The sequence below is a fragment of the Pocillopora damicornis genome, chromosome 13 (assembly GCF_964200805.1).
Source record: "Pocillopora damicornis chromosome 13, jaPocDami1.2, whole genome shotgun sequence".
NCBI classification, from domain to species: domain Eukaryota; kingdom Metazoa; phylum Cnidaria; class Anthozoa; order Scleractinia; family Pocilloporidae; genus Pocillopora; species Pocillopora damicornis.
In genome coordinates, this window is record NC_142682.1 from 6,192,200 (window position 1) to 6,218,392 (window position 26,193).

The following is a 26,193-nucleotide window of genomic DNA, read 5'->3' on the forward strand; positions in this document are numbered from 1 at the left end:
CCAGAGCAGCTCACGCTTACTTATCCCAAACAACAGCAGAAGCTGACTGCGTAGACTACAGATGTGTTGATTAGTCCAACCGTTCTGAAACAGTTCATTTTACATTCACATAAATAATGATATAAAAGCTTATCACACATCTGTAGAGACACTGAAACACAAACAACAGTTTGAATTTGGGTCAACACGAGATGGATGTTATTATTAAAATCAGGAACGGGGAACGGGAAACCAAGAACAAGAACTGGGACCGAAAGTACAGCGGTAATCCGCATAACAGTTTAAAATGGCGGATAACAACACGGAAAAAGGGTCTGAATAGAAGACTGTCATTCCCGGCTCCCCGTTTCCGGTTCCTTGTTCCTCGTTCGCCGCCCAACGTTCCCCGTTCCCCGTACTCCGTTCTGCGATCTGCGCTCCCCATTCCTGATTTTAGTAACATCAACACAAAAACAAAACTTTTGAATGTTTGACAAAGTTCCCATTGATCCACAGCAGGCAATCAAGCGAGAATCACCCTTCACCGATGAAACAGATCTGATTCTGAGCCTGTTTTAGGCGAGATTAAATATTCTTGTGACAATCTTTTGTGCACGAGTCACGAAAGTGGTATATTCTTTATAATATTGTCTCTATCTGTTTCCAAAAGAAAACAAATGTTTACATTGTTGTTTTGCAAAGGATATGAGGCGGAAAATGTGATCTTGCCAACTTTGTGCCCACAACCAGTGCGCGGTTCTGTGTGCCTTTACGGTTGGGTACATTTCTGTAGCCATTGCAAATGTGTTTTGCCGTCTGATGCCTATCTTAATGCTTTTCAAATCATTATTCAGAGGAGGAAAACTGCAAATACCCAGTCTGTGGAATGATACTTTTTTTGCAGGAGCAACATATTACAATTTGCCGTAGGATGTTGTTAGAAATTGCACAGACCGACGATTACTACAAAATGTTGCAGCCATTAATGATAACAAAATGCGTGACTCGATTTTGTCACAAATTTCTGTGATGCGTATTACAAAATGCATTTATTCTTGCAAAATGCCGCAACTGTTATTATAAAATGCTCGTTTCCCCCTCAATAACTTTCGTTGTAGCTCTGAAGTCCTTAAAACTGGTGTGAGCGGTGAAGATCACTTTTTAGTCCTTTTGCAATTTTTCCAAGAGGTTAACCCTTTAACTCCCATGAGTGACCAAGACAGAATTTCTCCTTACAATATCAATACAATATCAAGCAGACAAGCGATGAGAATAAAAAGAAATATCAATTAGGGGATTATAAGTTGATCCAATACTAAATTTTCCAAACCATCATCACAAGAACTGTATGGGAGACAGTAAATAGAATTAGTAATGAGATCTTAATGATAACCTGTGAAAAATGTGTTCGTATCATCATTGGTGATATTACTTCTCTTTTCTGTTGGAGGTTTTTTTTTTAACAAACAGAAACGAGGAAAAAGAACACCACATATGTTAAAAAATTTTTTAGTAATTTGATTATTGTTAGTACTTAGTATTGTTATTATTTGTCTTCACCCGAGTTAATTTTCTCCAATCTTTGTTTTGCGGGAATTGTTTTTTTTTCAGATTCTTGATTTTGGTTTCGTTTGTCACGCTATCAGAAATAACACCGAAAGAGACACGATTTATTTTTGCAAGGTAAGAAGAAGAATGAACAGGAGTAATAATCTTCTCTCGTCTCTGAAAACTGAAATATTTAGGACCGAAATTCGGTGAAATCTCTATGATAGAGCATCCAGCTTTTCAAACAATCTCAGAAGTAGAGAAAGATTCCATTTATCTCATCTCAGTCTACACTGGTAATTATTGCTACTATTACTTTTATTGTTTTTTAAAATATATTTACACTAGCTATTTTCATAAATCTTTGTTTTGCAGTGAGTTTCTTGATTTTGGTTTCATCCATCAAACGATCAGGATACTGAACTCGGAAACTTTGCATTTTTCAAAAGGTAAGTAGCTTAAAAAAACTAATTCATTTATACTCTATCTCTCTAAACCCTGACATATTTCTAAAATAAGCTTGCTGAAATTTGGAGATATTTAAGTGGGGTAAATGGAGTTAAACGTAAAATGACAGAAAACTTAGCCGTTAGACGTAAAAATCGACAAATTTCAACCAAGAGTCGTAAAAAATTAACCGTGAAAATTTTTCTCTTAATCGCAACGGAAAGAAATTCAGCTTAAGCCGTAAAATGTCGCAAATTTCAAACAATGACCGTAAAAGCTCATCGAGACCCTCTTAAAGCTGGTGACGATTTGGAGGCGCAGTGATTTTTTTATCGTTCAAATCAATATTTTGTTTTTCACACGCGTGACTCTTGCTATTTGCATTAATCTTTCTTCTACGGGTTTTATTTCAGTTTCTTGTTTTTGGTTACGTATGTCACGCGATCATCACATGGCAGATAAAATTTTAAGAGCAAAAAAATTATGATGAAAATGCACAAACCTCTATCTTTTTCTATGCACGTTGTAAGACTAAGTGTAAAAGCGGAGATATTGCAGACATGACTTTTAAACAATTCTCCTTTTTGGATCAGTCAAGTCCTTACTTTGTAATATCACTATTTATCATATGGCTGGCAGCACCCGTAGGCAATACGAAGCGAATCCTTACTTCTAATATACTACCCGAACAGGCAACACGGGCCCATCTTGCCCGCTTGGGATCACCCTCTTTGATCCCGGGCGAGAAAGCAAGTTCTTAATTTTTGGACAATGTCGGCGATGGATTCGCAAAAAGCGGCAGTACACAGTGAACTTTGACGTGCTTTCTTTCCCAGTTCTTGAAATGAATTTTGGACAATGTCAGCGATGGAGTCGCATAAAGGCAGAAAACAGTCAAGTTTGACTTGCTACAAACACAGTTGGCTTTCTTTCCCAGTTTTTTAGATAAATAAGTAATTTTTTAGTTTTGTCCAAGCGAAATATATTTTTGCCATGCAGTAAATCCTTTATTGACCAAGCATGTTCGGTCAAGAAGGCTGAATATTAGCTTCTTTAGCGTTTTTTATGGACCTCCACGATCTTCAAAAACGCGAAAAAAAAAAAAAAAAAAAAAAGATAACTCGGCGAATATACAGCCATCATCACCTCACGCGTGGACAAGAACGTATATTTATTTGCATTTATCATTGACAGGCTAAGTTTTCTTTCAGTTTCTTGCTTCTGGTTTCTTTTATCAAACGACAAGGATACTGTTTTCAAAGGTGAACGAACTGTCTTTCTCTGCGTATAGTTCTATGGGTGCCACGCGTTAATTTTCATTTTTATTAATGAGTGTATATTATCATTCTGTCAGACAAATATTGGGAGAATCAAGCTCTAGGCGTAACTAAAGTAGTTCGAATATTCAGTGGCCTGTTACGTCGCATGTGAAAAAACAAAATTGCCTATCGTTTAAGAAGGCTCCATAGGGTTTTTGCTTAATTTTGGCGCGTGCGCCAGCGTAATGTTTTTCTAAAAAAATGTTTATGTTTTCGCTCTTCAAGGTCACTAAAAGCCATCAAAAGGGCAGTGAATAAGGTTCGGACTAGTGTCTGCTGTAGTAAATATTGTAAAAAGGATTTTCGATATTAAGCTAAGGCTCCACGAAGGGAGGCGCTCGCCAGTGATAGTTTGGCTGTGCCTCTTATTTTATTCAATTTGCTTCGTTGAAATCTAAAAATTTTCACAAAATAGGAAAATTTGCCATGCCGATCATTAAAAGCCGAAAAAAATAGGAGTTTCAAAGCCAGTTTCCTAGCTTTTTGCAATTTTTTGTTTTTTTCCTCTATCTCCAATTTGGTCCTATGAATTTATTATATCAACAGTCATTAGGAAGGCACAAATATGTTTAACGGTTCAGCAAATCTTGGAAATTCCACCGAAGGAAACGCGATAAATCTAGCTCGAAAGATCCCTGTTTTCTTTGCCGCAAAACATTACGTAATTGAATAGAACTTCACCAAGATCAATATCTGAGCAAGCGTAAACTTTCGAATATGTCGCGATATCTGTAGCCTTTTGGCAATCTTTCTCACGGTGTTTTCTGTTCTCTTGACCTCTTTTCCAGGCGTAGAAGGCCTATGAACATAACGGGTGCAGTTGCTGCAAACCCTTGATTCCATCACATCAAAACTGTATCGCATTAGAATGTTTTTAACAAACCATTTCAGATGACAATCGTGCGATTGTATCGAGCCACCATGTTTGTTTGTAAGTTGACACTCTCGCTATGTTCGTACCCAGATCTCGTCCGGTCAAAAAATCTTAAAGAGCCTCCTTAGGAAATGATATTCAACAAAGTATTCTAGGCGCCGAAAATAAATTTCGCTGTATGCCTGCCCAGAGTGAGGCGATGGGGCGGTTGAAAAAAATAATACAATAGTGTTCTGTGACAGAAATTAAACTACCAACCCATTGAATTCAAAAAACGAAGTTTTAAATCTGACATACTTTTGATAAATTTTACCTGAATTACTTACGCGCTGATAAAACATCAGCAGAAGGAATCATTGTTAATATGGACCAGTTTGAAGTTGTTTAATTATCGTTTTCCCATCTAAGAGACGGGTCATTATTGACCGCCGGGGGATGGGCGACGGAGGATTTTGGAAGAGATCACATGATTTTCAGAACCATAATGGGAAGTCAACCGAATTTTATCGTACAGCAACATACCCCCCCCCCCCGAAGTAAAGTTATGTCCAGAACTTGGTATCCAATGTGACACTGTTACGAGCGAGAGATATGGGTGGGTGTCCCCGGCTAGTGGGGATGTGCATCAGGATAAGATGGCATTTTTAGGACTGGATTGACTATTATGGAGATGAATTTTCAATATAGTTACCAGGATGGGTCGCATACTTTTGGGATTTTGAGGTAAAAATCTGGTAAAGGTTCTGAGAGGCACCCCTGCCCTCCCCCGCGATAGGCTGGGTCTCAAAATTGGATGTTTTTACGCATTTTTACACAATTTTTTTCACAATTTTTCAACAATTATTGTTTCCATGCACAGATAATAAATTATGGGGAAAAACGAAAAAGGGAATGTTACGCTTAAACCAACAAGCTTTCATGGAAAGTGAGCGTTCTGCATGAAAAATAGTTGCACGAGGATGGCTTCCAAAAGTCATCATCTAATTTAGTTATTCAAGTTTTCTCTATTTTTTGCTTATTTCATTTCAGGAAGGCATTCTGTAAGACACAAAAGAGCGATGAATAACACGCGTGAAATCCTAGAGAAGATCAAAATAGGTTTGGATGTTGCCACATATCTTCTGAAGACTGATCGTGGTATACAAGCCTCTGATTTGTGTGATGAATGTGTAATCTTACTCAACAACCTAGACTTTGGTATTAAGGGCCTTGATGTCTCTGAGGTAATATTTAATGCGTACTATGCAATCTCTGGTTACACAAATGCAATAAGTTACACCATTAAACTTATTGACATATTCTACAATGCTGGAATATCAATGAAAGAACTGGGAGACAAATATTTACGAAGAAGTAGGTTTGCAGAAGCCAAGAAACTTTTTGAAAGCGTAGTTGTAATCAATAAAACAATTAGCATTAAAAGTGGAGAAGCAATCACTTATGGCAGGCTAGGATGTGTGTTTGAATTACTTGGTGAATATAACAAGGCTAAAGAACATCATGGGAAAGCACTTGCTATCGCAACAGAAATTGGCGGCAGGAAAGGAGAAAGAGTATGCTACGGGAACCTTGGAAATGTGTTTGAATCACTCGGTGAATATCAGAAGGCTAAAGAATATCACGAGAAAGCACTTGCTATCGCAACAGAATTTGGCGACAGGCGAGGAGAAAGAGTATGCTACGGCAACCTTGGAAATGTGTTTCTATCTTTCGGTGAATATCAGAAGCCTAAAGAATATCATGAGAATGCACTTGCTATCGCAACAGAAATTGGCGCCAGGGAAGGAAAAGGGACATGCTACGGGAACATTGGATGTGTGTTTGAATCACTCGGTGAATATCAGAAGGCTAAAGAATATCATGAGAATGCACTTGCTATCGCAACAGAAATTGGCGCCAGGGAAAAAGAAGGGACATGCTACGGGAACATTGGATGTGTGTTTGAATCACTCGGTGAATATCAGAAGGCTAAAGAATATCACGAGAAAGCACTTGCTATCGCAACAGAATTTGGCGACAGGGGAGGAGAAAGAGTATGCTACGGGAACCTTGGAAATGTGTTTCTATCTCTCGGTGAATATCAGAAGGCTAAAGAATATCACGAGAAAGCACTTGCTATCGCAACAGAATTTGGCGACAGGGGAGGAGAAAGAGTATGCTACGGGAACCTTGGATGTGTGTTTCGATCACTCGGTGAATATCAGAAGGCTAAAGAATATCATGAGAATGCACTTGCTATCGCAACAGAAATTGGCGCCAGGGAAGGAGAAGGGACATGCTACGGGAACCTTGGATGTGTGTTTCAATCACTCCGTGAATATCAGAAGGCTAAAGAATATAACGAGAAAGCACTTGCTATCGCAACAGAATTTGGCGACAGGGGAGGAGAAAGAGTATGCTACAGGAACCTTGGAAATGTGTTTCTATCTCTCGGTGAATATCAGAAGGCTAAAGAATATCATGAGAATGCACTTGCTATCGCAACAGAAATTGGCGACAGGAAAGGAGAAGGGACACAGTACGGGAACCTAGGAGTTCTGTTTCGATCACTCGGTGAATATCAGAAGGCTAAAGAATATCACGAGAAAGCACTTGCTATCGCAACAGAAATTGGCAACAGGGGAGGAGAAAGAGTATGCTACGGGAACCTTGGAGATGTGTTTCTATCTCTCGGTGAATATCAGAAGGCTAAAGAATATTGCGAGAAAGCAATTGTTATCGCAACACAAATTGGCGACAGGAAAGGAGAAGGAACACAGTACGGAAACCTTGGATGTGTGTTTCAATCATTCGGTGAATATCAGAAGGCTAAAGAATATTGCGAGAAAGCAATTGTTATCGCAACACAAATTGGCGACAGGAAAGGAGAAGGAACACAGTACGGAAACCTTGGATGTGTGTTTCAATCATTCGGTGAATATCAGAAGGCTGAAGAATATCACGAGAAAGCACTTGTTATCGCAACACAAATTGGTGACAGGAAAGGAGAAGGAACACAATACGGGAACCTAGGAGCTCTGTTTGAATCACTCGGTGAACATCAGAAGGCTAAAGAATATTACGAGAAAGCACTTGCTATCGTTACAGAAATTGGCGACAGGAAAGGAGAAGGGAGATGCTACGTGAACCTTGGAGGTGTGTTTCTATCACTTCGTAAAAATAAGGCGGCTAAGGAACATTTTGACAAAGCCCTTACCATCAGTACAGAAACTGGCGACAGAAATTGTGAAGGATGGTGCTACGCAGGCCTTGCAGATGTGTTTTATTCGTTTCATGACTACCAGAAGGCTACAGAACTATACGAAAAACTGCTAACTATCAGCATGAACGTTGGTGATAAGAGAGGACAGGGATTGAGTTACCTAAGACTTGGACATGTTTCTCTATCGCTTGGAAATTATGACCAATCGGAGAAATTCTTTAACAAAGCGCGCTCGATGAGCAGCAAAATTAGAGGCAATATGATTTACTTTGAGAGCCTCCTCGGTATTACTCGAGTAAAGATGTCGCAATCAAAGTTAGAGGATGCAATGCAGTATCTTCGTCAAAGTATTGAAATTTATGAAAAGTTGCGAAATTTTCTCAAAGGAAACGATGAATTTAAAACGTCTCTCTTGGAAGAGCACGGTAATTTCCCCTACAAGTTGTTGCGTAAAATGCTGTGTGCCAACGGACGCCTGCGAGATTCTCTCAACGTGGAGGAGCTGAGACGTGCAAGAGGCCTTGCAGAATTAATGGCGGACAAACTCTTAACTGAAAGCCACATCTCAACTGATTCAACATATCGTCCTGGGATCGAGAGCATTGTGAGTAAAGAGAGCAATTGTGCTGTTTTGTACATTTCATATTGTGAACGACATGTTCATCTGTGGGTCTTAAAAGCAAATGGACACATTGACCATCGAGTGAGCCCCGAAATAAAAATCGACACCCTCATTGCTGCATTCGTTTGCGATGTGGAGGATATTTTTAAAAAGAGTGCTTCCAGTTTCGGAATTTTACTTAATGAGAATTGTGAAGATCGATCTCTAGGTGACGAAACTTCCTTGTCTCCTCAAGAACAGAGCCGAGCACCTTTGCAAGGTGACCAAATCAAACGGAACGAAAGTATTCTTCAGTTGTGCTATGACCAAATTATCGCTCCTGTAAAAGATTTACTTACAGAGCCTGAAGTCATCATTGTGCCTGAGAAGTGTTCCTACCGAGTCCCTTTTGCTGCCTTACGGGATGAGACAGCAGGAAAGTATTTATCAGAAACCCACAGAATCCGCATCGTCTCTTCTCTCGCTCTGACGAAGGGCTAACGCTCGAAACGTCAGCTTTTTTACCCTTTACGGTGGCTAATTTACGTTTTCAACCCAGTTGTTAACACTAAATTACCTGACATACGAAAGCTTTACAATCCACAAAAACCTTACGCTCGCATTTGATATCACCCCGTGCGGCTCCAATTTTGCTCTCGCACTGGACGATGACCCGATAAATATGAGTCCGGAAAGCTAACAAAAGGAAAGCAAGTTTTCGCCTTTGAACCTTCAGTAGATATTTTCGGAAGGAAGGCAAGGAATCTCCGCTCGCTTTTTATTGCCTTGTGATAAATATTCAGCAATTGTAAACAAAAAATCGATTTGTAGTCACACAAACAATTTCTGCATGTTTCGTTACATTGTTCCAAACTCTGCAACACAGCGAGTGCCGTAAGACATGCATTTCAATAGCTGGGGTCACGTTACCAGAGAATTTTCTAAGTGAAGCGCCTTTCTCTTTTAAGTACAGTGAAAGCAAAGATGATACGAAATACAAAAGCTTATCATTTGATCTAAAGTCGACATCTTTTATCAAGGAACGGCTAGTTATTTCAACAATTTACAAGACTACAATGAAATGTCAAGTCATTGTCTTTGAAATGCAATTTGTTTAAGCATCTCTACCGCTTTAAGATGTGGGATAATTTAAACCTCGGGTGAGTTAACAACAAAATAAACAACAGCAACATCTGTTGACTGGTTGGCGAATCTTTGTTTAGCGCTCAATATGGCGGCCACGTTACGAAAGGCGGCACTTTTTATTGCCTTTCTCGCTGGGGCTTTCGAACTAACTCGAAGTACCCCGTTCTTCTACAATTTAAGAGGCTATTCAGCGCATAGTAGGGTTAAAGTTAGCCATGTTCTATCGCACAAGCTACGAAACTCAAGCTTCTCATCTCGCCCAGTTAGCGTTTGGACTAAGCACGGATATGTCAGCCTTTTTCGTCCCTTTGCAGTGGATCTAACCGTGGCAATGGATGTCGAAATCAATCCTGGCCCCAATACCGCTACTTTACAATGTTAGGGCCTCGACAGTCAAAATCAAGCAACAGTTCCACAGCTTTCTAGAACTTTTGAACATGTTGTTGGCAACTTACGTTATGTTGATTATACTAATTTTACCCGTGACATCTCGACCCGTCGCTACGTTTATTCCAGAGATGAGCTGTACCGGTTACGTCCAAATAGAACATCTACACCACAGTTTCGCCCTACCTTAAACCACATGCACAGAAGAATGGCTTATCGGGGTTGTAGAGCTGGCAAGTGGGTCAAGGAAAAGCGGAATAATTCGCTCTCAAATATTCCTACTGTTGTTTCGCGTCGTCCGTCACGCAACGTCAACAAGCGTTACACGACAATGCGAAATAAATCGACAAATCTATCCCGATCGCTCATTTCAGTGAAAATTGAAAAGACTCCTACTGCTCCTAAAGTTGTTCCGAAATGCATGGTTATAAATGCTCGCTCTCTAGTGAAAGCTGATGCTGCCCCAACCTTGTATGCTGAACTGAGCAGTAATAATATTGATCTTTGTTTTGTCTCGGAATCTTGGCTAAACAAGAAAATCCTGTCCCACTTGATCTGCCCTGACGGCTATGTGATGGTTAGAAAGGACCGGAATGGGGTACGTGCCGGTGGAGGGGTTGGTGCCATCTGTAGGAAGGACTGGAAAATAAAAGCAATCAACGCCAAAGGACAGTTGAGTTCGAGACTCTTTGGTGCAAAATAACAACTCCAAATTCCGAGTTTTTCGCTGCCAGTGTTTACCATCCGCCTGACCCCATCTACGAACCAGCTGATCTACTGAATTTCCTATCTGAAACCTGTGATCAAATTCTGCACGATGATCCGAACGCCAAGATCGTAATTGCAGGTGACATAAATCAGCTGCAAATAAAAGATCTTATGCAACAACATGGTCTGCATCAGATGGTTAAAGTACCTACTCGGCGGGACAAAATACTTGATGTTTTTCTGACTAACTGTCCACTGCTTTGGAAACCCGGTAAGGTGCACAAGGGTCTGGTGAGATCTGATCATTTGGCTGTCACCGTACTACCCTCTATCCCGGCTAAACCTCAACGGAAATATGTCAGTTTCCGCGATACTAGAGACCACCGCAAAATTGCTATGGAGACTAAGCCTAGTGCTTTCGATTGGAATTCTATCAACAACCTAGATAATCCTGAAGAAAGCGTTCAATGAGAGTTTTCCACTCGTCCGGGTTAGAGTATCGTCCAGGGACCCGCCTTACATGTCCTCCCTGGTAAAGCATCTCTGCAAAGTCAGAAACAAAACAGCGCATCGGGGTAACCAAGCAGAGAACATTGTGCGTCAAGAGAAAATCAACGCACTCATTCGCACGAACCAAGTTCTAGACTGTACATCCTCAGAGTCTGCAAATACTACGGCTTCTCACTACAAGAACTTACACTGCTGTTTGACAGTCTAATTATGTCATTTTTCACTTACGCAATTGAGGTGTGGGCTTCTGCCCACTGCAGTAAATATCTCTCTCATATTGACAAGTTTTGTAAGCGAGAGAGCTTTACGTTATGGCTACACTAGCAAATACACTCCCATAATGGATGTAATTAGAATGAAAGACAGGCTTCTTTGGGACGAGATAACCTCTGACAGCGCAAATCCATTAATTACATGAACTTTTACCAGCTCAGAGAGCTAGGAGCCTCAGGAAAAGAGGACATAATTACATCCTGCCTCCAGTCAGAACCGAACGCTTTAAACGTTGCTTTTTCAATAGATGTCTTTTCGAATTTGTGTAGTTACTTAGTTTTGTATATACATAATAGATAGATATATGTAGGAAATTGTAAGTCCAGACGTTTTGTTTCTGGACGTGCTTCTTTTAATAAAGATCTTTATTATTATTATTGGTTGATCACAGAATTACAAAGACTTAAGTCGATTGGTTTTGAAGAAGATATCGTACTCCTCGTTCACTTGGTGCCTGTGTATTTGGTAACAGCCTTCTTTCCTTATTTTAGCTGACTGCGTGCTTAGCAAGTTCACCCGGCAGATCTAGCAAATCTAGCTTGAAAGATCCCTGTTTTCTTTGCCGCAAAAAATTACGTAATTGAATAGAACTTCACCAAGATCAATATCTGAGCAAGTGTAAACTTTCGAATATGTCGCGGCAGCTGTCGCCTTTTGGCAATCTTTCCCACGGTGTTTTCTTTTCAGTTGACCTCTTTTCCAGGCGTAGAAGGCCTATGAATATTACGGGTGCAGTTTCTAGAAACCCTTGATTCCATCACATAAAAACTGGATTGTGTTAAATACCTTGGAAGCGAGTTCAGAGGCAGAAACAAACTGCTCGCACACTAATATATACTCATGCTGAAACTATATTTGTAAAGTTGTTTTATGATTTGTAAATATATATATATATATATATATATATATATATATATAGTCCATTTCTGTGATATAACTTATGGATATTTCAATCAATGGTGGCTCACTAAATGACATTATCACTCAGAGATAGAGAAAGAAAGATTGCCTAGAGTAAAAAGGATTTCTTCCCCAAACGCCTTCAATGCGTTTCCCAAACGGAAACCTGAAACCAAGATTCCCCTTCCAGTCAATTCATTTCGTTTATTGATTAAATTTATTATTTTTATTACATGTTTTTCTAACAATTGAAGCAATTTATGTATTATTGTATTGTTCACTTTCTGACAATGCTTCGAAAAGAACAAAAAGTAGGTTTTTATCGAGAGCCGAGGGTCGAGGGGAAATGTTAGGGATCGACGGTTCAAAATATGCCAACGATTTATTTATTCAATCTTTATTATTACTTATTTTTCCTCGAGCGCAGCGAAGTTTATAAATTTGTCAACATTCGCGCCTGGATCACTTTTCCCCCTAACTGCGTTGCAGTAGTAATTTTGCGCCGCTTTTTTACATATGATGTAAATTTCGTCTATAACGCTTATGTTTCCTCCGTTTGGCTTCGCGAAGTTCTGTGAATCATATATTTATAGTTTTAAATAAACATTTTTTGTATCTTGTGGTCGCAAAATTTCCTACTCTTTTCTCTTCGCCATTCGCACGTTTCCTTTTATGAGCCCAAGGGACTGAAAATATCAAGGTACTTAATCATAGATTTTCGTATTACTAGGACAAAGAATATCGTTCGTCCTACCAAGGACCACGTTATATAGAGGTTCATTAAGTCGTTGTTTTCATTTTGGGAGGATTTTTAGAAACTTTCTCCGAGCAAAGTCTTCTCAATGGAAGTATTAAAAGACTTGCAACAGAAATTATTACGAAAGGAGAACGCTGTCAAGAATTCTCCATTACGAATAACTCACCAAAACACGCGCAAGTGAAATAGGAGAATGAGAGAAAGTGCTGAAGAGAGGAAACGAGAGAGCTAACATCCTGGCATTTCTGTCCTACGATCACGAGATACAAGTAATGATATATTAATGAGTTAAAAACGACGACAATGATGAAAATTAATTGGTGACACGATTTTGGGGATTTCTATGGAAATTATGTTACATTAAGTAAGTATACACTGGATTACTGATATATATTTATATACACTTTTAGAATTTTTGCTCATCATTGAGTTCATTAGAAGAAAAAGACTTTCTTTCCGCCTCTCAGTTACATTTGGCAAACCACTGTCCCGGAAGCTACTAAAGAATTTGTTACCAACGAGAAAAATAAGCAAAGCAACAAATTGATCAAATAGAGAGGCAATAAAATTCCCTTCGGTATGTCGCTTTGGCAGGTTGTTGCCTGTCTCTAGGACAGCGAAAGATAGACCTTAAGTTAGAGATACACACGGCAGTTATCTTTTGTGTATCATGGTCCTCCTTACAAAAGCAAGGTTTTGTGATTGAAGTATGATCATAAATAACAATAAGTCAGGGTGTAAAGTGAAAAGATGAACTGATGCTATAGCGTAAATAAAAGGAAAACTGCTGATCCCTAAAAACAGTAGGTAAAGAGATTATCAGAGTAAAAAAAAAATTAAAATGAACAATTTATTACATAACATTTCAATGAAGCCTAATTTCTTGTGTCATGGATCGCGTTTAGACAAAGATCGAGTTATATGCACCCACTAGAAGCCTCCGAGCTCTGAAAAGACATCACCACTCAACCCTACACTTGGTTAAAAATACACAGAGCTCCGCTGAGCTTACAGTTCATCTAACCCTTTTACGAACTGAGTCTGGGCTGGCCACCTTCGAAACAGTGAGCGACTGCAAAAAAGAGTGCGTCCCAGATAACATTAACAATTTTGTAATGTCATATCCCTCTCCGGTGGAGAATGTCTTTAACCCTTTAACTCCCACAAGTGACCAAGACAGAATTTCTCCTTACGGTATCAATACAATATCAACCAGGCAAGTGATGAGAATAAATTGAAATGTAAATGTAATTGATTGATACACAATAGAATCAGCTAAAGCGCACAATGCAAAGGCTGCTGTGTTTTGTTTTGCGCATAATTAGCGTAGTTTTTCCGAAGAAATATGACAAATCAGTTTCACAATGTTTTATCATTACACTGAATTATGAAAACTGTAAGAAGCTGAGAACAGACGACATTTCGCACAACTCTGAAAACGAAAATTTTTAAAGTAAAAGTTGACTTGCTTTTCAATTGTGTATGTTAGACAATCGTGCAGGAAAATTAAAAAATGAGCATTTGGACAGTATTCCTGTTTCATTCTTTCCTTCTACACCTACCAATAATTTGGACCTTCAGGACTACTGTTTATAGAGTTATCAAATCAATTAAGCAAAGTAAAATTCGTGTTGCCCGATGCCGAGGCATCTGGTTTTTATGACCAGGTAACATACTTAAATAGTAAACCACTTATAGAGCTATCAATCTTGGCAGTGTACTTAGCAGAATAATTATTTGCATATATAGCTCCCCATAGCACAAGGATGCCTTGAAATACTGCAAAAATACAAGACTAGTCCACACTGACCAGTGAATCGCATCATGACATGGATATCAGGCGCCTTAGTTCCAATCATTAGATGCAGCTCTCAATATTAAACGCACGTGCATGTATCAGAATGTACGATTGCGTAAGCCATAAATTCAACGTAGGGGCGCAGAGGGTAGTTTATTTGACAAAGCAATAGTACCATGGTCAGTCCATTCTCCTCGATGAATCATTTATCACGAACACAGCATTAAGCAATTAAGGACTACCTGAAGAATGAGTTATGTGAAAACAAAGCTTCAGCTCAAATGCTTTCTTGACTTGGACCCGAACATTAACTTCGATGAAAACGAAAACAAACAAATATTTCCAGAAAGCATGTCGAATAAAATAATTTCAAGGGATACGGTAACTTTACTGAACTTAAATCATTCTTATAATAATATCTACATGCTTTATAAATGTTTACATGGAACTTCTTTCTGTTTTTGACAGTCCTTGCTCAAACGAAACTTCTCTTCATTAGCCTAACAATTAAGTTAGCCACTTTGATAAAAAAATGCTAGAGGAAGTTTCAGAAAACAAAGACACGATTAAGACTGAACGTGATCATATCATCATGTCGCTGAAACGCTGAAGGACGTCGTGAGAAGAGACAGAAATTCAAAAGACAAAAGATATCTACGAGAGTGAAAAACCATCTGTTACGTGCTCACAAAATGTATAAAATAATTAATTGATAAATAATGGATTTAAAAAAGTAGCAAAACTAGGTTTATATCTGTCTTTGATATTTTCATAATTTCTGCTGCTAACGGTATTGATACAAATCAAAGGACCTTTTTTGTCGATCAAAAAAAAGACAGAAATGTTAAATCTTTGACACAGTCTTACTTCAGGTCGCCATGCTTGCCAGGACGTATGAAACTGTCGGGGTCTGGAACCGAGGTTATGATGTTCTCACAACTTGCTGAGCGATCAAAACGCGGTAATTTCAAGCAGCTGATGACCTTCGTTGGCGTTACTGATGTTTTGGACAGATTTTCTATCATTTGGAGAGATGTTTGATCTTGTCTATGTTAACTACTGTCCATCCTTCCTTTTTTTCCCGATTTCATTGGAACGTTGTAAAACCAAGGAAAATATCAACACCAGTTGGTTGTCAATTCGGTGATCAAATTGCTTTGAATTCCAGTGGAATTTTCAGGATCCTTCCAAGTCAATTGAATATCAAAATCAGATATGGCCAGCTGAGCCCTAAACTCCTTCGTAAATCTCTTTTTTGTAACTTCAAAATTAATTCTTGACACTTGTCAGCTGTAGTAATCAATCGATTAACTTAACAAATGTGTCATTCTGAATTCATCCTAAGAAATATAACTTTCATTTGATGTTTCCTGAACGGAATATATTACTTGTAGTTAAAGAACAAAAGTCAATATCGTGCAATTGGTAGCCTGCAGAGCAGGCGTAATTTTGGCGGGCGACTGCTCAGTATTTCCTTAACGAAAATCATGGCCGCCATCTTTGATTTTAATGGCAGCTGAAGGCTAGCGAGAGAAAGAAATTGGTGTCAAGGGGGCGGTCGTCGGTCAAAAATAAGGAGAGGGTTGGGGCTAGGGAAGTGAAGATTACGCCTGCTCATTGTTATTTTGCAAAACTCTGTTCGCCCACGAACGGAGTTCCTGATTGGTGCGGTTAAGCTCCAGCTGTCAATCACGAGCCAAATGTGTCATTTGAACGTCATTCTGACATTTTGCTTTTTCTGCACAAAGGGAAAGATGGCGAACTCTGATTGAGAAGTTATTAGTTTCGATTTTGCTCTCGAGCAAGCACGGAATATAAATTGTCTCGCGCACTAAAATCGGAACAAAAAAAGGCAATTTCTATACTGGTTTCGGGAACGGATTTACTGGTTGTGTTGCCAACCAGCTTTTGGAAAAGCCTGATATTTCAGGTGTTGGTTCTTATGAAAGAAATAGTGACGGGCAAGCTTTGAGTGTAGTTGTCGTTTGTCCGCTTCAACGTATTGTCTATGATCAAATGGAAGAAGCATCTTCGATCGGATTAATGGTAGCTACGCTCACAGATTGTCATCTGGAGGATATAGAATGCGGCAAATATGAAGTTGTATTTTCGTCAGCAGAGAACGTTTTGGTGAAGCCATTTTCTTGTTGATGAAAAAAACAGCCACACCATTTCACCAGGGTATGCCGGTTTGTATCAAACACATTATAGCGAGTAAATCTTCGAGTGCAGTTGTTTGTTGCTTCCAGGTATCGTTAACGATCAAATGGAAGAAAATTCTCAAATAGATTAACGGCAGATATATTCAAGGATTTTCGTCTGGAAAATATAGAGTGCAGCAATTATCAGCTCGTATTTTGGACCGCGCAGGAGGTTTTGTCGAAGCCATTTCTTTCCTGGCTAACAAAAAACTTCCTCACTGCTGCACTCATCAGCTCTACGTGTGTCTATTTTTGTCGGAAGATAGTGCTTTCGGTTTTTAATCTAACTCATTTTGATGGTTGCCTGTTCATTGCCCACTCTCATTTACCCCTAAAAATTGAAATAATATATATATGTGTATATCAAAATAAAAAAAAAAAACCTTGAAGGTCTAGTAATAACCGTAAACGTCATTAAAGCGTCTACATCGAAAGTACTCTTATTTTTTATCAGTCAGTGCTTAAACGGAACTTTCAGTTTTATCCAGCAGAGTACTGTAGAATCGAATAGAAAGTGCTGAAAGTAGTTTGTGAAATCTCAACTAGTCAGGGGGACGTTTGGCATTTTAACAGCCTCTTCGTGCAGGCGTCTTTTTGCCCTTCCCCTGCCCCATCTACCCCCACCGTCCACTCTAACTCCAATTTAAACATGACGAGTCGGATAAACGATCGCGAGCTTATAACGCTAGCTCGCACTACTAAGACGCCTCCACTGCAGGCTATGTAATTGTGTAAAACTGTTAACATCCAAAGAATTACTTGATACTGGATAAAGAGAGGGCTCGATCGTACACAAAACGACGTTAGCTCGCACTAGTAAGACGCCCCCAGTGCAGGTTAGGTAATTGTGTAAAACCGCAACTGTTAACATCCAAAGAATTACTTGATACTGGATGAAGAAAGGGCTCGATCGTACACAAAATGATCAAGTCATTGGTCTCCCGCGATACAAGTTACACTTGAAAGCCTTGAATAATTAGTATCTACTTACTATCTTTGCAAGTTGTAAAATTGAATATTTGAGAAACAGTCTTGCGAATGCAATGTTTTTCAGCTAACAGCCACCCTTCATTTAGTGCCCGAACATTTACCCCTGAAAATTAAAAAAGCAAAAAAAATAGATATATACATGTATATATCAAAATAAAAAAAGGTCTAGTAATAATCGTAAACGTCATTAAAGCGTTTACATCGTAATCATTCTCATTTTTTATCATTCAGTGCTTAAACAGAACTTTCATTTTTGTCCAACAATAGAAATAGAATAGAAAGTGCTAAAAGTAGTCTGAAATCTCAGACTCTTTTCAGGCTAAACACAAGGATTATGCTGATAAGCTCTGAAGGAATTTGTAGAAAAAGGAGATAAGGCTGATTTACGAGAACTAATTTTAAAACTGAAAAATCAATTGCTATAAGTTAATCATAGAGGAAAACAAAGATTATGTTCAGATGCTGAAAGAGAAAAGCTACATTCGTGCTTGATACACGTGCGTGTGTTTGGTTTTCACAGTCTTGTCTTAGCTCGACTTGGACGAAATTACAATTGCGCAATTGAAGGGCCTGATACACATATCATACCGCGATTTGCAAACATTTTTGTTTTTAAATCTTGAGAACACTGTGGAAGACAGTTGTTTGTTGACATGGAGAAAGTGTGTTTTCTGATATATTCTGCTCTTCTTGTGCTAACTAGAACCGTTTACGCAAAGAGTGATGCTGGTAAGCACAATGTTTAGACTAACATCTACATGTTCTTTTTTTTTTTTCTTTTTGAAAGCTGATTATCAAGTATGCTTGCTTGTCAAAAGAAAAAAGGATGGTACTGCGTTGGTCGGACAAATAATGCCCACCGCAATTCAGATATCGCAATGTACTCAGACACCACGAAACCATTTTATATTTACAATCGATGCAGCCATTTTTTGGTAAAAATAACCGAAATTAAGGTTTTGTATTGTTCAGGTGAGCTAGTTGAAAAAATAGTTCAATAAAATTAGTGCACAAAAAGCATTGTGCTTGTTCCACACATTTGCGCTTAGGATCCAACATTAAAATAAACCTAAAATGTATTAAGAGGGATACTTATTCGAAAGATCGGTAAAGAGTGGAAATTTGAAAATGGGGCAAATATCGTTCGCATGAAGCTAATCGCATACCAAACAAAAGACAACAACAACAACAGCAAATAAAAACAAAAAACAAGAAGCGAATTACAAAACAAAACAAGGAAAATAAATTAATTCCGATTTAGATTCTTACCCATAGCGACCAAAAAGAGTGGTTTAAATTCGAATACAATTGAATAAACGTTCACCTACGCTGGTTTGTATGCTATTTTACTCCAAAGAATATGAGTGTTAGAGCAGTTTGTTTCTGCTTCTAAACTTGCTCCCAAGGTGTTATCGACTGATAAGGTCAACAGTTAATGAATAGGATGTGTCTTTGTTCAATTCTGCATTCAGCTCCCGTGGATAACTTCAATGGTTCCAGCTACATTTTCAATAGGAGCAATGGTAACTGGTACAATTGGGAAAGAAGCAAAAAAAAACTGTGAACAAGATGGATATAACCTTGTTTCTATTGAGAGTCGTGAGGAATGGGAGTTCCTGAATCGAATTATCCAAAAAGAGAATACCGTTAAATACTTCATAGGTTTGAGGTAAGATAAATCAACTGGAGTGTGGAGATGATTAAGTGATAACAGCACAGTCAATGCGACCAATCAAGGACATTGGCCCTGGGCAAGAGGAGAACCTAACGGCGAAAAAACTGAAGAGAATTGCGCGGAAATGTACGGAGTGTATGAAAATAACAATGGGCGCTATAATGATGTCAGCTGTACTTCATCCAACGCCGAAGCAGGATTCATATGTGAATTTAGAGGTGGAGGAAGTAATAGACCCTTAATTCACATTACGCGAAACTGAAATTAAGAATAAGTAAATTGTGTTACGGCCCGGTCCCTCTCTTGAAAGTCAGTTACACCGATGAAGAAAGCTAAAAAGATTACATAGCATAGTATAAATGCTACATAGAATGTGAAGTCACTTTGAATCCCAATGGTGAGCCACTAAGGACTCCTTGTTATACAATTGGCTCAATTATTTTAATATATCTGTTTATTCGTTTATGTACATATTTGTTTGTCTCTTTTTCATATATGGATACCGCACTATTACCATTGCTTTGCGCTCCATTTAAAGTAGGATATAAAATCACATAATTACAATGATAAGTGAATTTCCATATTCTTGTCTAGAGAAAAAATCAGCGAAAGCGACAGCATCCACCATAACAGGTAAGTACTGGCGTTGAAACTGTTGAGGCTTGACGATGATGTGAATCAGCGCTGAATGTAAATATATATAAAGTTAAGTGGCATAACTTCCCCCGACTTACTCCTTGAAACTCCTGAAAATCGTTAACTTTAAATTTATTAAGGTGGGGGTAGAGTCTACCTTGGCATAAAGTGCTCAATGCTGTGGTAGAAGAGCTAAGTATACATAAGTTAAAGAAGCGGACGCATCGATTCTTTGTAGCTCTGAGTTTCGCGCCTAAGCGCTCGTCAGACAGAGCTTTCCGAAAGAAAGTTCTGCCTGACGAGCGCTTCGGCGCGAAACTCAGAGTTACAGAGAATCGATGCGTCCTCTTCTTTAACTTATGTATAACTTTAAATTTATACATATATGTAAGTAGAAAAGGAACAGACAAACCTTAAACAAGTAGAAATTTTAAAAAATTGTGCATACTTTTGGTTTTTCGTTCTGGTTTGTTGTTATTTAACACTTTTGTGAGCGTTATCAATATTATTACCTACAAGTATTTGTATAATTTTTATATGTTGGTAAAATGTTGAATTTTTATTGAAAATGTTAATAGTGAATTACTAACTTTGGTTTTGTGTTCCTCTTTAATTTAGGTATGAATGATGGATCCCAGGCATCGACATCTGCTCGGGTCAAAGGACCATCTCCAACTGCGACAACGGGTAAAAGCTTATCTGCCCTTTTGTTTTGGTTATTACCATTTTTCATGCATGTGAGCATTATCATTATTATTACCTACAGGTATGTGTACAATTTCTATACGTTAGAAAAAGCGTTGCATTTTTATTGAAAATGCTTATAGTAAATCACTAACTTTGGTTTTGTGTTCCTCTCTAATTTAGGACGGAATGATGGATCCCAGGCATCGACAACTGCTTGGGCCAAAGGACCATCTACAACTGCGACAGCAGGTAAAAGCTTATCTGCCCTTTTTTTTTTGGTTACTACTGTTTTTAATACTTACCTAAATGTATTTGTACAATTTTTGTGTGGCTTACACGAGTTGTAAACCATGCTATGTCATGATCCAAGATATTTATGTATTGAAAATGCTTATAGTGAATCACTAACTTTGGTTTTGTGTTCCTCTCTAATTTAGGACGGAATGATGGATCCCAGGCATCGACAACTACTCGGGTCAAAGGATCATCTACAGCTGCGACAGCAGGTAACAGCTTATGCACCCTTTTTTTTAGTTATTTCCATTTTTCATGCAAAGATTTATTCATTTATTTATGTAATTTCCCCATGTAAAATAAATTCGTACCACACTGTTACTGTTAATTTGCGCTTCCCTTAAAAATGGGTGGGCAATCATCAAAGCACAGGTATGAGATACAGAAAAGAACCTTCTGTTCTGTTATTAGTTGCCACCATCATTATCATCATCGTTTTATTGAATTTACAGTGTTTGTATAATTTTTATAGATGAGAGCAACGTTGAATTTGTATTGAGAATACTAACACGTGGATTTGATTAATCAAAATAATTTTACTATTTTTAAAAAGTTGCATCTAAACGTTTGGTTCCATGCCCTATCTGAAACAGCCTCCTCTTTTATATATCAATTAAGGGGTCACGTCAGGGAATACCGTCGCTGAACATCCTTTGGCAAACGATGTACACGCTAGCAAGCCTAACTTGGTTGTGATTGTTGTGGTGCTACTGGCCATTTTCATTCTGCTCCTTGTATTGGCTTTCGGACTTATGTTCTTTCGCAGACGTCGGAGCCACGATAAACAATGTAAGTGCCTTTCACTGTGTTTTCATTTGTTTCGTATCTTACTTTTTGTCTATCATGAGGAACAATCCTTTTCGTGTGCGTTACATTACTTTCGTCTCCTTTACTTTTTACCTTGAGTTATCCACGTAATCAGTCAACTGTGCAAAAGAGCATGTACTTAAAATCCATTTTAAATGTCCTTCTGCATGATGATTGCAGCAGTTTATGCATTACTGTATTATTTACTTTTTGACAATGATTCGAAAAGAACAAAGTGGAGGTTTTTAGCGAGGGCCGAGGGTTGAGGGGAAAATGTTAAGGGTCGAGGGTTCAAAATATGTCAGCGCTTTATTTGTTTAATTGTTTATTATTACTTATATTTCCTCGAGCGCAAGAGGTCTATTGATTTGTCGACATCCGTGCCTGGATCACGCAAAACAAAACTTGGTTATTTATGGCAGTTCTTTCAGCGGTCAAGAAACCTCTTTGGTGACAAGTTTCGACGGCTGAAGTATTTTAGAGAAAAAAAATAAATAAAAAAAGCGATTTAGACCATGGGCTTCAAAACAAGAGCAAATTTCGAGCTATCAGTGTTTCACTTCCGCTTCCCCTCTACCTGCGTCGCAGTCGTATTTTTACGCCGATCTTTTTACATATACGATGTAAATTTCCTCTATAACGCTTTGAGTTTCCTCCGATCGACTTTGCGAAGTTCTGTGAATCACGTATTTATAATTTGAAAAAAACATTTTTTGTATCTTGTGGTCGCAAAATTTCCCGCTCTTGTCTCTCAGCCATTCGCACGTTTCCTCTTTTGAGCCCAAGGGACTGAAAATATCAAGGTACTTAATCATAGATTTCGTATTACTGGGGCAAAGAATATCATTCTTCCTACCAAGAACCATGTTATATAGAGGTTCATGAAGTCGTGGTTTTACCTTTGGGGGGATTTTTAACAACTTTCTCTGTGCATTATTTAGAAGGAAGAACGCTGTCAAAAAACCCTCCATTACCAATAACTCACTGAAACACGCGCGAGTGAAATAGGAGAATGCGAGAAAGTGCTAAAGAGAGGAAACGAGAGCTAACATCCTGGTATTGCTGACACTTGGAGAAGGTTGGGAAATCTTACGACCGCTAGACACAAGGAATGATATAATAATAAATTTTAAATAAGCAAAGAAAATAAATCAATCAATAAATTAGGAAATTTTTGAACCCTTGACATTTCACCCTCGACCCTTGACTAAAGCCTTCACTGAAAAGAATACACTTACGTTTCCTATTATTTAAAACAATTTTTAAATTTTTTAAATTGTCTTTCAATACTAACAACGACAACGACGGTGAAAATTAATTGGTGACACGATTTTGGGGATAACTATGGAAATTATGTTACAATGAGTAAGTATACACTAGATTACTGATACGTATTTAAGTACACTTAAAGAGGTGTCTGTTGCTGGATCGGCTTGTAATTTTCATTTCGGCCTAGGCAATTCCCTTCTCTAAACATCACTTTTTACAAATCTACAACCAAAAAGCAGTGCTTTTTACAGTGTTTTCGTTGTTAGAGCTGTTTTCCAGCTGCTGTATTGTTGTTGCGTTGGTGAAAGAAGACCTACTTCAAACGCCGGCCATTGTTTCGCTCGCAAATTTTCAGAGTAGCCAAATGTTAAGAAGTCCAAAGCTCGCATTTGATTGGCTATCTATGAGTTTCTTTATTATTGAACAATCAGAATGTCTGATTGTTACTATCTCTGCACTGAATTAACCCTCTTCTGCATTGAATTATTTGAAAACTGCATTTATCTTAACCAATCAGAACTGAGTAATTTTTTCATGTATATTATCATAAAAGAACCCAAAAAAAAAAATACTTGTTCCTCGAGAAGTGATAGAAGCATTCGCCTGCGGCTCGTGCTTCTCCGCACTTCTCTCGTGTTCTTAAAAATTCTCGCGTGCTTATAGTCAAAAATGCACTCGGCGCGTTTTTAATTCTTTAACATATCAGTAAAGCCTAATATGTTACGTCATAGATGACGTTTAGACGAAGATCGTGTAATATGCACCTATGAGAAACCTTCGAGCTCTGAACTGACATCACTCGACCCTGTGCTTGTTCAACAAACAAAGAGCTCCGCTGAGCTTACTGTTCACCTAACCCTTTCACGAACGGAATCTGGGCTGGCCACCTACGAAACAGTGAGCGACTGCAAAAGAGAGTGCGGCTATGATAACATTGAGGCTAATCGAAAGTTGAGTTCAGTAAGCGAGGGATGTTCAGATATTCAGGAAAGAGCGCCAGAAAACACAGTTTTGGTGAGTGGTGAGAAAGGAATACAGCAGCCACCTGCTTTGTGCGATAAAAAAGAAGAAAATAAGGATCATGTGTACGCTGTTGTTCATAAAGAAAGAAAAGCCAGAGCCAGTTCTGAAGTGAGCGCCCTCGAAACGGGCCGCCCTCAGGAAGAAACAAGTGGCTTACCTGTACAATGGGCGTCCTGTGTAGATCACTCCTCGTCTCTGACACCAGAGAATGGTGTGTCTCATCAAACTGATTCAGGGCTCGACAACAACACAGAGGCTGCAGGGAGCGAGACACCTCAGGCTGGCGGGAACACTGAATATTTATACGCAGCTGTTGACAAGACAAAAAAGAAGAAAAAGCCGCCACAGGTAATACATCTCACAAATCCTGACAAAAGTTTCTTTTTTGTTTCTTTTTGTTTTTTTTTTTGTTTTTATTTGTTGGATTTTTTTTACATGAAGACGTGTTTCTTTTTCAACACTGTTTCATTAAGGAAACAATCTTAGTCTATTTACTTCTTCGATTCATAATGTCTACGTATTATAATTAAGCGTACAGCTGGAGCACGGCAGCTGGACCTTTGCTTAAGTGTCTAAAGGATCCTCTGCAACAAACAAATGAAAAAAAAAATACAAGACTAAACTGATAAAAATAAATTTGAAATAAAAAAAACCTTGATCAGAAGCAAAGCAAGGGAATACTGACCCGGTTATCTTATCAAATTAGTTTACAATCTTTGGTGTTTTATTTCTCATTTAATGTTGTTTTTGTTGCTGTTGTTGTTTGCTTGTTTATTTGTTTACCTCGTTACTGTGTTGCTATCGTTATTTGTTTCACGATCTGCTCGTATTATTCTCTGTTCCATGTTCAATGTAGAAGCCCGCCCCATACCGTGGCCTTGTGTACGCAGATCTGATCCTTTCCCGCGAAAACAGTGCAAAGCTTGTAAAAGAACAGCCCCAAACAGTATACGCCCAAATTGATCCCGTCAAGACAGCAAGCGTGAAGATATCACAGAAGAATCCGGAGGAGACAAAGGACGGCGAACATAAGTGAAACTCGCTTCCTATCTCAGAAATGTTTTAATGATAAACATAGAGATTAAAACAAAACTGAAAGAAAAAAGTGTGCAGACCCCATAATTAGAGTTAGTGATCGGTAATTATTTGTTTTGTCATTACAAATACCCGACTAGTTTTGTAGAAATTTCTTCCAGGGACTGTACCCAGAATACTTTAAATGAGCCCCTTTAAGGTACATGCATGTCAAAACCGAAAAAAATCAGTGTAACTCATATGGGATAAGTTTGTATGGGAAAAACTTCGTAGTCAGCATTTCGCGCATGCGCGTACTGAAGGAAAACATTTCAATAGTTCAATTCACTTTTTTCTTGGTGTCTAGTTTCATGCTGAGGGAAGCTTTCTCTTGACGCACATATGAGTTAAGAATAAAAGTTATAAAGTCATAAATTCCGGAGGTTGGATGACGTTGAATTAAACTGCAGCGTCAAGTGTGTCAAGTTGTAAAACCTGTTTTAACGTTTTTATTTTTAAATACCACGGTATGGTGCATCATATAAAAACAACAAAAACGAAATTCGATAAATAAATGAACAAAATGGTTTAATAAATGGTTTTCATCTATTTCTATCTATTTCATTCAAAAACGACAAAACCTGAAGATGGATTTTCAACACCATTATAAAACCCACCAAAGAACCTTTCTAAAACTGGCCAAGGACGATGATACACAAATACAAAATTTTTGCAATCTGTATAAATGTTCGTCTATTCTAAAAAGAAATCTAGCTCTTTAGAAGATCAAGATTTTAGAAAACTTAATTAAGTGTTTAGTAGAAATCAATTTCTTTCAATGTTTCCGTATATTCTGGATTATCCAAAGTCCAAATTTAAGTAATCGCACTCACTCCTTGGTTTTTGTACGCGGCATTCAGAAATTTCTATCGTTTCATCTGTTTAGTGAATGCAAAACGTCAGCCCTCTCCCCTCCCCCTCCTCTCTTTAAAGAGAAAAATTAGAAGTAAAAGTGTAAAAAACCACTTTCCTTTCATTCGAGTGACTGGGGCCCCAAGAAGCCTAAGGAACTGAGGTGTAAGGTAATGTTGCGGTCATCGGCTCGTGAAACGAAAGTCTTAAATTAGCATTTGGTTTTAATGAAGCGG

General features: G+C 38.4%; 1 protein-coding gene across 1 annotated transcript; it reads left to right on the forward strand.

Annotated features, from left to right (window-relative positions):
* The first annotated feature begins 19,794 nt into the window (after nucleotides 1-19,794).
* Nucleotides 19,795-25,641, forward strand: LOC149035206 (uncharacterized). Its single transcript, XM_089192106.1, has 7 exons — nucleotides 19,795-19,948; nucleotides 20,570-20,638; nucleotides 20,819-20,887; nucleotides 21,076-21,144; nucleotides 21,551-21,721; nucleotides 23,751-24,379; nucleotides 24,888-25,641. The coding sequence occupies exons 1-7, from the start codon at nucleotides 19,879-19,881 to the stop codon at nucleotides 25,065-25,067; spliced, it is 1,257 nt and encodes a 418-aa protein (XP_089048232.1). The 5' UTR covers nucleotides 19,795-19,878; the 3' UTR covers nucleotides 25,068-25,641.
* The last annotated feature ends 552 nt before the right edge of the window (nucleotides 25,642-26,193 follow it).

Excerpts from the sequence above, each read along its gene's own strand:
- LOC149035206 (XM_089192106.1), top strand. The coding sequence starts at position 19,879 with ATGATAAGTGAATTTCCATATTCTTGTCTAGAGAAAAAATCAGCGAAA. Across the intron at positions 20,639-20,818 it reads ATCTCCAACTGCGACAACGG|GACGGAATGATGGATCCCAG; the intron begins GTAAAAGCTTAT and ends TCTCTAATTTAG. Across the intron at positions 20,888-21,075 it reads ATCTACAACTGCGACAGCAG|GACGGAATGATGGATCCCAG; the intron begins GTAAAAGCTTAT and ends TCTCTAATTTAG.